The sequence below is a fragment of the Hevea brasiliensis genome, chromosome 13 (assembly GCF_030052815.1).
Source record: "Hevea brasiliensis isolate MT/VB/25A 57/8 chromosome 13, ASM3005281v1, whole genome shotgun sequence".
In the NCBI taxonomy this organism is placed as follows: Eukaryota; Viridiplantae; Streptophyta; class Magnoliopsida; order Malpighiales; family Euphorbiaceae; genus Hevea; species Hevea brasiliensis.
In genome coordinates, this window is record NC_079505.1 from 68353148 (window position 1) to 68368873 (window position 15726).

Sequence of the window (15726 nt, forward strand, 5' to 3'; positions counted from 1 at the left end):
GAGAATTTCAATCATTAACCAGTTATTTGTGGGATAATGGAATTACCCAATGCGTGTCTTGCCCTCACACCCTTAATAAAATGGTTGTGCTGAGCGCAAACAACATCGTATTGTAGAAACAAGTCATGCTCTTTTACTTCACTCAGCTGTTCCAAATAAATACTGGAATTATGCCTTCGAAACAGCTGTTTACATAATCAATAGGTTGCCTTCTGTTCCTCCTAGATCAATTACCCCATATGAATTGTTATTTAAACAACCCTCTAATTATAAGGAATTAAAAGTCTTTGAGTGTTTGTGTTACCCATGGTTAAAACCGTATGCTCCAAATAAATTTTCTCCTTGATCTAGTCCATGAATTTTCTTAGGGTATAGTAAATTGCATAAGGGCTACCTTTGTTTAGATTATGTTTCATTTAAACTCCATATCTCGCGACATGTTCTTTTTTATGAACAGGTGTTCCCTTATAAGAATATTCAAGAAGTTGCACCTACAGTCCGTGGCAGTGACACCACTACTTCACCATACCCGCTGCCTTTTGCTATAAAACACTGCCATGCATAATTCCACCAATTCATCATGCCCATCCTCTTTGCCAAACACTACAGTTGGAATATTAGGCCCACCTCCCAAAACAAATCTAATACAACCACATGTCTCATCTACATTATCACCACCTCAGTCCTCATTAAATTCACCACTGACCGAACCTTCTCCTCCACCTCCAGCCATGTCATCTGTCCCAACCAGCAATGTCTCACTATCTCCATCACGTCTTTTATCCCACTACACCTCATCCCCACCTACTTCCACACTGGGTTTACCTCTCATTGTTGATCTCTCCTTATATCTCGAATATGAGTTTGCTATTCCACCTGACCCTCCCTTACCTCAATCCACATATACTCACCCCATGGTCATAGCAAAACGAGCCACCTAAAACCCAAAGCGTTTTCCATTTTAACTCCTCTACCACCTATTCCCACATGCTACTCCAAAGCAGTACTAGATGAAAACTGGCAAAGAGCAATGTCTGATGAAATAAATGCACTAGTTCAAACCAATACCTGGACATTGGTACCCAAAATAAAAGCACAAAATGTTGTGGGTTGCAAGTGGGTGTACTGCATTAAACAAAAATCGGATGGCTCCATTGATCGATTTAAAGCATGGTTAGTTGCCAAGGGATACCATCAGCGCCCGGGGGTGGACTTCACTAGCACCTTTTCTCCAGTTCTCAAACCCTCAACGCTTCGAACTGTGCTATCAATTGTAGTATCGCATGGCTGGACTCTTCGACAACTAGATGTGTTGAATGCTTTTTTGCACGGTGATCTTCATGAACCTGTTTACATGAGTCAACCGCAAGGGTTTGTGGATGTTGATAAAGCTTATTACGTGTGTAAGCTAAATCGCAGTCTATATGGTCTTCAACAGGCGCCTTGTCAATGGCATGCAAAACTTAAAGAAGCACTACTTGCTCTACATTTTAAGTCATCCACAGCTGATACTACTCTATTCCATTACACTTCTGGTGCTACATGATTGCTGTGTCTTGTTTATGTTGATGACCTCATCATCACAGGGAATAACGAACAAGTTATTTCAGACATGATTAGTGCTCTTCAACAGCACTTTATGTTAAAAGATATGGGCCAATTAGACTATTTTCTTAGGATAGAAGTTCATCATTTGGCAGCGTGTCTTTACTCACTCAGAGTAAATATATTGATGATCTCTTGGTGAAAGCAAATATGGCAAATTGTAATGGTATCGCTACTTTAACATGTCCCAAAACCAAGTTACACTTACAAGATTCCAGTCCGGCAACTGATCCTCATTTATATCGTACCATAGTCAGCGGACTTAAGTATTTATCCTTGACCAGACCTGATGTCTCTTATGTCATCCAACGTGTCTCTCAATTTCTCCATGAGCCAACTGAAAATCACTGGTCAGCTTGCAAATACATTTTGCGTTATTTGAAGCATACTCAACAATATGGTTTGTTCCTTCGTAAATCTTCCACTCCTCACCTCAGTGCTTATGCTGATGCAGACTAGGCCTCAAATCCAGAAGATCGTAAGTCTATTTCAGGCTATGCAACATATCTAGGCACCAACCTTGCATCTTGGTCAGCTCGAAAACAACCCACAGTTGCCCGCTCATCTACTGAAGCGGAATACAGGTCAGTTGGAGCAGCTACAATGGAACTTGTTTGGCTTCAATCTCTTTTACAAGACATTGGTTTTTCTTCCTCTAGTTGCTCCACATTATGGTGTGACAATGTCGGAGCAACGTATCCGTATTTCATTCCAGGACCAAACACATTGAAGTTGAGTTCCACTTTGTTCGTGACCTTGTATCTAAAAAACAGCTCAGATACGATACATTGCATCTAAGGATCAACTGGCTGATCTTTTGACTAAAGCCGTTTCAAGGTCAAGACATGCTGCCCTTTGTCAGCTTTTTTCAATTCGACCTCTTGCCAGTTCAGATTAAGGGGGTGTGATAAGGTTTATCCAATAGTTACAGCTGATATCTTGGTGTAACAGATCATATTTGTTGTTATCTCTATCTCTATCTATAATAGCTTATGATAACCTTACGTGTATATCTTGCACTTCCTCTGTATATCCAGTAGCTACTATATATATATGTATAGTTGTAACCTCTAAAGTAATTCAATAAGAGTAAGAATTCTACAATATAGGCATTAAAGATTATATAATATGGAAATAGCTAAAACATATATTACATGATATATTATGTATTAATAACCCAATTCAAAACTTAAATGCTAATTCAAGTATGACATTTTAAGAAAATAATTATAAAAAATTATCTTAAGAATCAAGAATCGAATCGAAATCGTACCGAATTGAATCAAAATTGAAGAATGGAGAACTGTATCGAATAGGAATCAAAATCGAAATAATGCAAAACCAAACTGGAATCATACTAAAATTTCAATTCTGTTCCAATTTCTGGATAAATCCTGAACCAAACTAAAACCAAACACCTCTATCTCTAAGAACTGATTTTTGATCTATCAAAACAATTTATAAAACTAAAAATTTTGATTTCTTTAAAAAAATAGTAATAATAATAAAAGAAAAATAAGGTTAAACCTGCAGATGCTAAAATTTAATTTTGGTTTAATATTAATGGATATCTTCCCATTATTTACACAAGTATACATGGAAAGTCAACTTTCTTATTTCCAACATTACAACCTGTAAAACATTGGATACAGCCCACCAAACTCACCTCTATAGTCTATTGGGTTGTGATAACAAAGAGTCACAAGCTGTGACACTAAATTCTAAAACTGCAGTAAATTCCACAAAGGATCTCTGTCAGGCTAATATTTTGCTTGTCACGTTAGAACTCGAAGCAAATCCTACGTGAATTCTTTTGGTACTGTTTTGTTATGAGCTTAAAGGTGGCAATCAACCTGAAGCAATCTTGCTCTTCAATGGCAGAAAATCTCTCCCCCATCATTTTACTACTCGTCACACTTCTCATCCTTTGCTTCTTCTCCCCCTTGAACCATAACATAACCAACACTGTCTCTTTATCTCCTAAAACCAACCATCAAATAAGCCTTCCACCTTCTGCTTCACCAAATCCATCTCTACTCCCACCTGAAAATGGCACCTCTGTTACTGTAATTACCAGGGCATACCAGGCAAGCCTGATTAATGATGATTTCTTTTTTCTTTTTTTTCAGTTCATGATCCTAAAATTTATACTCTACTCATTCTTTATTAAATTTCTTGGGCGTAGAAGGAAGATGGTTTGAATAGAGCAAGAGCAGCCATTCGTGAAGCTGTTAGATCACAAAACTATTCGTCTTTTAAAGAGGAGACTTACATTCCAAGAGGTGTTATCTACAGAAATTCTTACGCCTTTCATCAGTGAGTTTTATTCTCTTCATTTCCTTTTAATGTTCTTTCTACGTTTCTGGTTACTCTTCAAGAAACGTCCAATTAAAGATTGTTTGTCCTTCAAACCTGAAATAAATTATGAATTATACCCATAAAAGCTATACGTGTTGATCCTACAAATTAATCTTATATTTATAATATACTAAATTCACTTAAAAATTTTCCATACAAATCTTTTTTTCTTTTGAAGAAATTTATAATGTGTGTGTATGTATATATATAGTAAATTGTCTAAATGATAGGCAATTTGTCGAGTATGGACTTCACCTTTATTTATTTTTTTTAAATATAACAATGTACATCAATCTTTTAATTCATCCTTAGCCGTTATTAATATAATTTTTAAAGTTTAATTAGTGTTAAATAAATTAATTTAAATTTATTTTAAATATAATTTAATATATTTTAACAAAGGTATATTTCTCCCAAGTTTGAGCCTCTACTGTTTCAAACTCTTTACTTAGAAAAGAAAAACAATATACAATTAAAAAAAAAACAACAAATCAATACAATTTAGGTGTCGTTTGATTCAAAGTACTCTACTTATTGATAAATATATTTTTCAAAATGGTACAATTTTAGAGGATTTACTTTTTAGAAAAATATAATATAAATGTATTTTATAAAAATTAATTTCCTAGAAAATAAATTTACTTGAAGTTTCAAAATATAATAATAATCATAACATATTTAAAGGGTAATAAATTAAATGATAAATTTATAAATTATATTATAGGAAAGTGCAACTTATTCGCTCTTATAAGTTACTTCTCTTGCACATGGAAAATAAATAACTTTCATGAAAAATTAATTTAGCAATGCAAATCAAATAAGAAAATTATTTGAAATTTTATTTTCTTAATTTTTTTACCCCTAACCAAACAAACTAGGTGTTAATAATTTTAGAAAATCTGCTTTGTAGTTAGCTTGGATAATCCCCATTAAGTGTGTAAATAAGGTAATAGAAACAATACTAATTAACATTCTAATTTTTCTCTTTGAAAATGGAAATTAAATATAATTTGTAAAGTGGATTTTAATTTTAGACAAGGAATTACAGTATTTATAATATCTCTATTTTTAGATAATTTAAATTTATATGATGAAAAATAAAATCTATATGCTTTATAAGTTTAATTTTTAAAAATTACTATGAAATTATAATTATATTAGATTTTTTTATGAGATGCTAATTGATTAAAATTTACTTATGTGATTGAATGAGTAGCAAAATGGAAGATTTTTTCCCCTTCTCAAACAATATTAGGTAAATTAGGTACGTTCTTATAAGGTGAAATGTTTACATATCATGGTTGTCAGTGGCTGGACCAAATTAATTGAGAATCGAATTCTGATCTAATTCGATTCACTAAATAAACTCTTATTTATAAAAGCCAGTGTGAATCAATTTAAACCGGTCGAATAATCGTGGAACCTATGACCAATGATTACCCTTTGTGAGATCAAACCATTTAAGCCAAATAATTCTAGTGTATTATTTTTACAATATGAATATATATAACCAAATTGAAAACAATATAAAATAGTTTCTTTTACTAATTTAGATTATCATATTAATTTAAAATAATTAATAACTATAACATTGTAAAGATAATTATAAATTTTTTATTTCATCTACTTATAATTTAAATAATTGATAGTATCAATAATTTATTGTATTAGTGTGTTAACTTGAATTATCGAATATTTTTTATAATATTGTAAATAACATTTTTTTTATATCTTGTGTTATATAATTTAATAAATTATTTATTTATTATTGATATGAATAATTTTTTTATTATAATATTTTAAGTATTACTTTATTATAAATTATTAAATATTATTAATTGAAAGTTTAATTAAAAATTTGAATTTTTTTAAAAGTATTTACATATTAAAATTTAAGTAAATTTATTTTAATAATTATTTGTAAAATATATAATAATATTAATTATAATAAAATATTATTATTATTTTTAATATTTATTTAATAATATATCAAATTGAATTTTAAGTCTTTAATAATCTGTTTTCACTAATTCAATAATCGGACTAGGTCTGAAAATCTTGGTATATGTATATTATCATCATCTTTTTTTTCTTTTTATACAAAAGTGTAATCGTACGTACTATTAGTGATTAATGCCAATATGCAATTATGATGTCTAAAAAAGTCTTGCCCACTTAATTTAGTCCATAAAAAGCATGGTCAATATAAGAAATATATATGAATACCTAACTTATGATAAAGTTCAAATGTTGACCAAAAAAATAATAATAATAATAATAATAATAATAATAATTATTATTATTATTATTATTATTATTATTATTATTATTTAATATCTTATCAGATTAATTTCAGTATCACTCATTTAAAGCGGACTAAAACGATTATTATTATTATTATTATTATTATTATTATAGGAGTTACATTGAGATGGAGGAGAGATTCAAGGTGTGGGTTTACAAGGAAGGTGAGCCACCGTTATTCCATGGCGGGCCGTTGAATAACATCTACGGAATCGAAGGGCAGTTCATCGACGAGATGGAGAGAGGGAAAAGCCACTTTCTTGCACGCAAACCTGAGGAAGCACACGTATTCTTCCTTCCCATCAGTGTAGCCAGTATCGTCAACTTCATATACAGGCCTCTCGTCACCTACTCTCGGGATCAGCTGCAACGCTTGGTCACTGATTACATCAGCGTCGTCGCTGATAAATACCCTTACTGGAACAGAAGCAACGGAGCTGACCATTTCTTGGTCTCCTGCCATGATTGGGTATGCGAAATTCCATCTCTCTTTTGTTTTTGGGTTCATTTTGGAATCTGCTTTACTTATATATGTATTCATTGCTGCAATCTCTGCAGGCACCAGACGTCTCCACGGCCAATCCTGAGCTTTATAAGAATTTCATTAGGGTCCTTTGCAATGCCAATACTTCTGAAAGGTTTCATCCTCAAAGAGACGTCTCTTTGCCAGAAATCAACATCCCTCCAGGCAAGCTTGGCCCTCCTCCTCGTCAAGGCCTAGCCCCAAGCAATCGCACAATCCATGCCTTCTTCGCTGGTGGAGCCCATGGTTACATCAGAAAGGTCCTGTTAGAGCACTGGAAAGACAAAGACAATGAGATTCAAGTCCATGAGTACCTTGACAAAAGGAAGAAAAATTACTTTAAATTAATGGGTCGAAGCAAATTTTGCCTGTGTCCAAGTGGGTATGAAGTGGCAAGTCCAAGAGTGGTAACAGCAATTCAACTAGGATGTGTTCCTGTGATCATTTCTGATAACTATACACTGCCGTTCAGTGATGTGCTTGACTGGAGCAAATTCTCAGTATACATTCCATCGAAGAAGATACCTGAAATTAGGACAATCTTGGGGGAGATTTCGCAGAGACGGTATCTTCAGTTGCAAAGAAGAGTGATGCAGGTTCAAAAGCATTTTCAGTTGAATAGACCAGCTCAGCCATATGACATGATTCACATGGTTCTCCACTCTGTGTGGCTAAGGAGGCTTAATTTGAGGCTTCCCTATTGATATATATATCTGTTCATAGCTTCTTTTTGGTGTAATATCATTCCCAACTAGGGTAAGATCTTAACTAAACTCGATTGAATCCATTTTTCTATTGTGTGCTAGACAAGATACAGGTTTGTATTTGAATATATTGAATGTAATATACTTACATAGATGAAGAGTGTATTTCACTGATGTGGTTGCATGATCTGTGAATAGAGATGTAAAGCAAGAAGGTTCCATGAAATTTTCTTTTATATGTCTGGTCGATCTTATTTAATCGTACAAACTGAATTTTTTTTTTTTAAATTCTCAATCTTGTACCAACTCCAAGTAACCAAGGCCTTTGATCTAAGCGCTTGAGACTATTAGAGATTAGCTGAAGTTCCATTTATTATAATAGAATTGGGAAACAGTATGTTAAAATTTACTGATAATAGACTGAGCTCTACCTCTACATGTCAAAAACTAAGAGTGCACTTGTTAACACTCTGGTTTCTCTCTTTTATTTTTATTTTTTTTGAGAAAAATGCACAACCCTTTTAGTTATAAGCATTGTGTCTTTTGTTTTTCTACTTATCTGGTATGGAATTCTGAAACAAAAAACACTAAAATGAAATCATATATCATAGTTTTCTTGTTATTATCTGATTTTCTTTTAGAATTCGTTCAACTTTTAAAATTTTCTTTTTAAATTTCATCAAATCAACAAGAATTTCAAGATCTCATCCTCATTCAAATTAAATATTCAAAAGGATTGCCACTCTTTTTAGCATTCAATTTTTGCCTTTGGGGAACTAGATTTTTGGCATTGGTTTTGTCTAAGTCTCATACACCTAATAAGTTGAAAAAAATTTCATATATTTTCATGTTTTTTTAATTTGATATCTTCTCTCTTTTAGACAACTATGAAAAAAGACTTCAACAGTGATAATTTTAGCAACTATCACAATCTAGCTAATTCAAAAAATGAACTTTTAGCCATGAATTTAAATGCTTTGCTAAAATTTTCATTGCTAATAGTATTAGCAATGGATCAATGACAAATCTTCGTTTTCAATATTATTAGCAACGGATGGTAATGAAATTTTAATCTGTCACTAAATTTGTTGCTGAAAATCAATTTTTTTAGTTTATGTGTTTTTATTATGATTAGAAGTGATTAATTCGTAGTTAGGAACAGAAATACTACTTCCCTTGATATTATTTTTGAGACTCAATGTTTTCTTATTTCTTTTTAAAATTGGCAATCTATGTCACCCGAGCCATATTATACTTATTAGAACCCTAATTGAGTATCATTGCTATGATAATACCCAAACCTATATTTGATAGTTTAAATTATCATCTAATTAAGCATTTTCAAACGGTATTTCTTTGTGTCTTGTTTGTCTGTTAAAATTCATCCTTTCAATGGATCATAGAATCTCTATACGATACAACATAAAATAATTAATTAAAATATACCCCACTTCTCTTTAAAATTCCATTAAGAGAACCTAGTGTAATAATGGCCATCAAAGTTTGATCAATGATCATAATACAACTGTTTGTACATATGACAATTGTATTTTAAAAGTTTTCCTTAAAAGAATTTGGAAAAAAATTGGATACATCTGTTGCACAAAAAAATAGCGCATCCATCACTAAAAAAAAATTGATTATTTCCTAAATTTAAGAATATGAGATCTATAACTCTATAACTAATGATACATATACGCCGAGAGTATCTAATAATTTGCTTCTCTACATCTCATTACAAAGAAGTATAAGGCACAAGAATCATTGCCCACTTGCCTAAAAAGAAAATCACCTTGTAGATATAAATATATGCATATTCACCAATATTTCATTCACTTGCACCGACAAAAGAAAGGAAAAGAAACTACCTTTACAAGCCATATAAATGAAAAAGGTATGCAAAAACTTACTTTCAATATTCCTTTGAATTATCACTCTACTCTATCACTCTAAATTTGTCATAGGAGTGCCAAACAGGCTTACTACTAACCCTTTGGTTTTGAAGGTGCCATAATTGTGATGAAAATGGGACCCCTTGTCAGAATCTACGGGTCTTAGATTTATCACTATGCAAGGGCAATGATAGTAGATTTTCCGAAACCATTTAGCCCTAGTAGTGCCACTATCTTTCTTGTATCAACTTTGAGGTTTAGGCTCTTGACGATCATCTTTTCAAATCTTGTTGGGTATGCGAAGAACGCATTTTGAAATCAACACTGCATAGGGATTGCAATGGTTTCCGAATTCGATCAATATTGTTCGATTCTGATATTGTATAGATAAGGATAAGGAGACCTTATCCTCACCCCAAATCCCTACAACTAACCTTGCACAATAATATATTATTATTTTTTATTAAAAAATAATTTATTTCTATATATTTGTGTATTTAAATATTATAATTTTAGAAAAAAAAATACAGGTATGTTACTAAAATTATGTTTAAAATTTATATTTCTAACTTATAATTTATTTTTAATAAAAAAAATTTATATTATATAATAATAAATTAAAATGAAAAAATAAAAAATAACAATTCTCGTAGGAAACCTGCCCTGCCCTGCTCTCCAACAGGGAAAGCCCACTCCGACTCCGAACTCTTATGGGGCGAGGACGGAAGGAGTAATCCTCACCTCTGATCTGTTTCGTTACCATTTCTAATACTATCCTTTATATATTTTCGATTTCTAGTTCATATTTGTTATCTGGATCAATATCACTTTTCTTGTCTAGGATTGCAAAAATTGATGGAACAATGTTGCCTCCATTAGATAAATCATTAGTCATACTTTCAGCTTCTAAAATGCAACAGGCAGTGAAAAGCAATAAATAAAAATGCTTAGAAAACATGCTATAGGGATATTAACCCTTATGTCAAGATCATACCAGTAAGCTAATGCAAAAGCAGTTGTGAAAAATTGAGCACCGAAGAGGCCAAAACCTGAGATTCAGGAATGTTTAACTCTCCTCTTTACAACCTATCAAGGTGTCTTTCAAGAGTCCTAACATTCTTTCATGAGAAGAGAATGCACTTATTATTTTGTGGTTAATGACAACCTCACTAAGAAGTTTGCTTCCTTCCTTTTGCGAGCACCAAGCTTTATTTTTGGTCTATCTCTTGATTTCTGATCAATTGTGTCTAGCACTAATGTTCCAGATTATGCATCATGAGCACTAGATGCCTGTTTTGCAAAAATTTCCTAAATGTATCGTATCCATCTCGTGTCAAATTGAACATTTCACTTTAATTTCATTATTTTGTTGAATTTTAAAGAAATGAATTATAAATATGTAAGTGACCTGTTCTAGTGCAGCAGTTAATTGGGAGTTGACGCTTTGTCTTCATCACCCTCCAAATTAATATTCTAACTTAATTATGTTGGGTCCAAGCAAGGAAGTTGGCTTCATCAAGAGTTTTGATGCCAAGTAGCCTGAAATTAAGGTCAAAGGAAGCTTAAGATTGAGATACGCAAATCTTCCCTTTTCCATTGTTTGTTCTCCCACGCTTTGATCAACCTCGAAATTTCACAATTTTTTCAAATGAAAAAATAAAATAAAATACAAAAAATATATGGAAATTTTTAGAGGATTAAAAATGACGAATTGAGATGATGGAAAAGATGATGTTGGGTGAAAATAATAACAGTAAAAAAATATTACTGGGCAAATGAAGGGTATAAAATTTAGGAGTTAGAGAATTGAAGAGAGAAAAATGAAATTGAGAGAAATGTGAATTTTAGTAAAGAAAATAAGTTATATTTATAGGAAATTTGAAAATTTTATTTTTCAAATTGCCTCAAAAACTAGCAGTTTTTTTTACTGTTATTAAGGGCAAAATGGTCCTTTTACACACAAAAAAAATAAAAAAAAAAAACAAGAAATTTGGGAAATGGCCAACAATCCAAAAATTAACCATATTGCCCGATGGTCTTTTGAATGGGAAGAAGCACTGCATCTAAGGGCGCCAAGTGATACTCTTTGTGTTTCATGTGTCACACGGGCAGAGCTACTCCAATGCAGGGATGATAACGAATACGTAACTATAAAAATTATACTACTCAAACTTAAAACTTATTAATATTCTCAACACTGAAATTAGTTTCAATATTAATTAAAATTTATTCTCAATTACTTAAATCCGTCTTAAATCTGAATATTATTAGTTAAAAAATATTCAAATTCATTTATTTTTATAGATTTTAATTAACGGTCTATATAAAATATTTTTTAATGATAATTTATATTTCAAAATTTAATAATTCTATAAAATATTTAGTTTTTAGTTATTTAAAATATAATCTATAAAAATTTATAATTATTATTATAAAAAAAATATATTTTATATTTAATTAATTATTTATATAAATAGATTTGAATAATAGATACTCAACATATAAAACTCGAATCTATTACAAACCAATCACAGATGTTATTCTTAAACTTAAACCCTTCCCAAACCTAATTACATACTATCCAAACACGTCCTATTAAGATTCGGTCTGATGGAATACTTAGAAATACCCAACCCTTTGTGACATAATACGCCTCAAAAACCCAAATAAGTTTTCAGAGAGTTTGGATCCTTTGCATTGATTGGGTTTTGTTTTCATCATTTAGAATATCTAAGTGAGATGTTCGAACAAAGCACAATGTGTTCGAATAGAGCACAATATGTTTGGTCAGGACATAGATAAAACACAAGATATTCGGTCAAAGCACAATGTGTTCAGATAAGAGACCAGAAGTTTGGATAAAATACAGATACTCAGACAAGATAGGGTGTTCGGATATAGTTTTAAAATTGGATGCATGCCGATAAGATACGTTATGTTTCCACCAAGAATGATGTTGTTTCTCTAATACACATAAAGAAATGATTGAATATGAACTAGCAAAATTCTGATTAGGGCAGACAAGGCACCATACTATGCTATATAAATATGGCTCATGAAATCAGTCAAGGTATGCAATTCAATTCCCTTATTACTCTTCAGTATTTGCTCTTTCTTTTAGCATTTCTTGACTTAAGTGTTGGAGTGACACTATTTAGGCCACCGACCTCACATCTTTCATGGTTGCAAACATTTTTTAAACTAATCACTCACCCGAGAATATCATGTAACATCACTTTGTCATCCTTATTCAGTACAATCACTATTTTTTTTAATCGAGTTGAATCTATCTAACATTGATGGTTTAAATTGTTGTTTTCAATTATTTAGGGACCAAAACTAACCCTACTCATTTTTGGGCTGAAGTGATTAATGAGGAGTTTGATTCAGTTATTAAATGCAGTTGATAGATATAGTTTTACAAAACATTTCTCATAAATAAAATACTATCAGCTAGAGTTTTTAATTATTAACTAATTTAACGACTAAATAAAACAACCTCTTAATAGGACTAGTCATAAATTTAATTCAAATAATCGCGATTACGCTTGGCTATTTGCCTAGCTTTTCTATAATTAAGAGTGTATATTATTAATTGAACTGAATCAAATCAAAATTTTAACTGACTGAGTTCCTTTTATTGACCTTAAAATACTAATTGAATTAAATTGAAATTAAAATAAAATTAAAACTGATTCAAATTGAAAATATTAAATCTTGGTTATTAGTAGAAAAAATATATATATATATATATATATTAATTAACAAAATAATTTTTTTTATTTATAAAAAGTAATAAATGTAGCTTATTTTTAGTGTAATATATAATTATAAATTATATATTGTTAATAAAACTATAATTAATATATTAATTAATATAAATTTTATAACATCCTCACTGTAAGTAGTCTCGTATGTTCTACTGTTTCAGTGACTGAAGTCTATTCAAACAGCTAGAATGACTGGAACCACACTTAAACTAGAGTGATGAGTCATAAATTGGTTAAGTAAATATCAAGTAAAGTTGAAGAAAAATAAAAGAAGTGGAATGTAAATCAGTTAAGTGAACCTAAGTCCACAGCGATGGGTGACCTAACCAGGAAGTAACTGTGAGTTCAGTTGCTACCCCAAATTTATAAGGAACCCTGTGAGACTTTTATTTAGGACTTAATTGAGGGATTAATGGAAATAAATAAGTTCAAGACTTGAAAGGAAACCAATGCCAAAAACCTAATCGGTAAAGATGGACTATAACCCTATGAATAACATTTTGGTTATTTCACCTGAAGAGTTGACTTTTGACTGAAATGTCACATGAATTAAGTGAAATTAAAGAATTGAAGTGAAATTTAATTAATTGAAAAGGAGTATGAAAAATAAAGAGAATGAAATATGTGATGGAAGAATTGAAATTTCAATTATAATTATGATTATATTTATAATTATTTAGGAAATTAATTATCTAATAAGACAAAAAGGTTATTTAAGATTAAATTTAAATAAAAATCAAGAAAAATAACAAAAGAAATCAGAATTTTTTTCCTTCATCTTCTTCTTTTCCAGTGAGACACTCTCTCTCTCTTCACTTCTCTCATCATTTCCACCATTAAAGCTTAACCAAGCTTTCCAAAACCTAAATTCTTCCCCAATTTCTTTAGGAAATCAATAGAAAACACCAAATTGAACCTTGAATTGAAGAAAGCTCACAATAAACTCAAGGAATTTGAAAGATTGAGTGAAGAAAAATTCTGCCCAAATTGAGGTAAGTTATGTTTAAGCTTGATTAGTTATGGAATTAAGGATATTTAAGTTTAATTATGGAATTGTCTATGGAAAATTGATTGAAATATTTGGTATGTTGAAGAAGGGAATTTCAGCCAAGGGTGGATTCAAGTTGACAAGTCAAATTTGGTTGGATTGGGAGGTTGATTTGAGTTAGTTAAAGCTTAAGCACAAAAGTTAGTGCTATAAATTATGATGAATTTTAAAGTTATAGCAATTTGAAATTAGGATTTTCAATTCTTATACCATATTTGATGTGTTTATGCCTAAATTAAGACCATTTTGGTGTGTAATTGTTGTGAAATGTTGATGGAATATCAAAACAATTGAGTGAATATGGAGTGGCGGATTCGGACTGCTCCTATACAGCTTGAGTTTAGTGAGTTCAAATGCTCATAACTTGAGCTAGACAACTCCAATTGATGTGAAATCAAAGCTCAATTAAAGGTAAGACAAAAAACTAAATTTTTCATGAAGAACACTTGACTTGAAACTGACTGAAAATCACTTAAATTTTGAGTTAAATCTGAAAATGAAAATCTAGAATTCTGGAAAATTAATCAAATGAATAGTACACACCAAAATGAGCATAACTTGTACTAGGAAACTACAAATGAAGTAATTTTTGTTTTGTTAGAAAGCTGAGACATAAAAGAACAACTTTTATGAAGAACAAACTGCCCAGTTCTAATTGTAAATTGGTCAAATTTTTAGAGTAAATCTATATTGCTAAAACTGAAATTTCCTGTGATTCCAACAAAATGCCCTGTGACCCCCATGTTGTAAACATGGCATATCTCCCATTATATAACTCAAATTGAGGTGATTCAAAATGATCTGAAAACTTAAGACATAGGCCTACAACTTTGTTTTATAGGCCTTGCACAAATTCTTGGTGTAAGATACTTGAATATTAAGTGAAAATTGACCTGAAAACTTGAAAACCTGGAAATCACTGGATAATGCATTTGTGAATCAGGGTTGGTCATTTACCCATAACTCACTCTACAAAATCCCAAATTTAGTGATTCTTGAACCCGTGCAATCTTGAACCCGTGCAATCCTGAAACAAAGGGGGAACAATTCATATGAAGAACATGAAGTCAAATTATAACTACAACCTATTCAAAATAGCTTGAAAAAATTAGTCTAGAATCTGTCTGGATTCTGGAATACCCTGAAAACTGGAAAATGGTCACTAGACTAGTTTTGGTAAATTGGCCATAATTTAGGCTACACAAATACAAATTGAATAATTTCAAAGCCAAAATAAATATAAGATATATATCTACAAATCTCATAAAGAAAGTATAACCTAATTCCTGCTATACCTTGATCAAAATTGTTAAAGAAGTTGAGGTATTAAATCTGGAATTTATGTAATGTTAACAAAATGGTTCAAAATATGAAAGGTAATGAATGCCAATGGCATGAAAAACATGAAGGACATGTGAAATTGTATTTTGGGACTTATGCTCCCATGATGAATGAATGTTGAAATAATGAGAATTTTGACTTACTAATAATGATAAGTAGCCTGAGTATACCTAGACAGTAG

The 15726-nt window shown here is 31.0% G+C and overlaps 1 protein-coding gene across 1 annotated transcript; it reads left to right on the plus strand.

The window, feature by feature from the left end:
• The first annotated feature begins 3710 nt into the window (after positions 1–3710).
• On the plus strand, positions 3711–7701 carry LOC110660037 (probable glycosyltransferase At5g20260). The gene is made up of 3 exons (XM_021818181.2): positions 3711–3921; positions 6382–6736; positions 6826–7701. Exons 2-3 carry the CDS (start codon positions 6395–6397, stop codon positions 7492–7494), a joined length of 1011 nt encoding a protein of 336 aa, XP_021673873.2. The 5' UTR covers positions 3711–3921; positions 6382–6394; the 3' UTR covers positions 7495–7701.
• The last annotated feature ends 8025 nt before the right edge of the window (positions 7702–15726 follow it).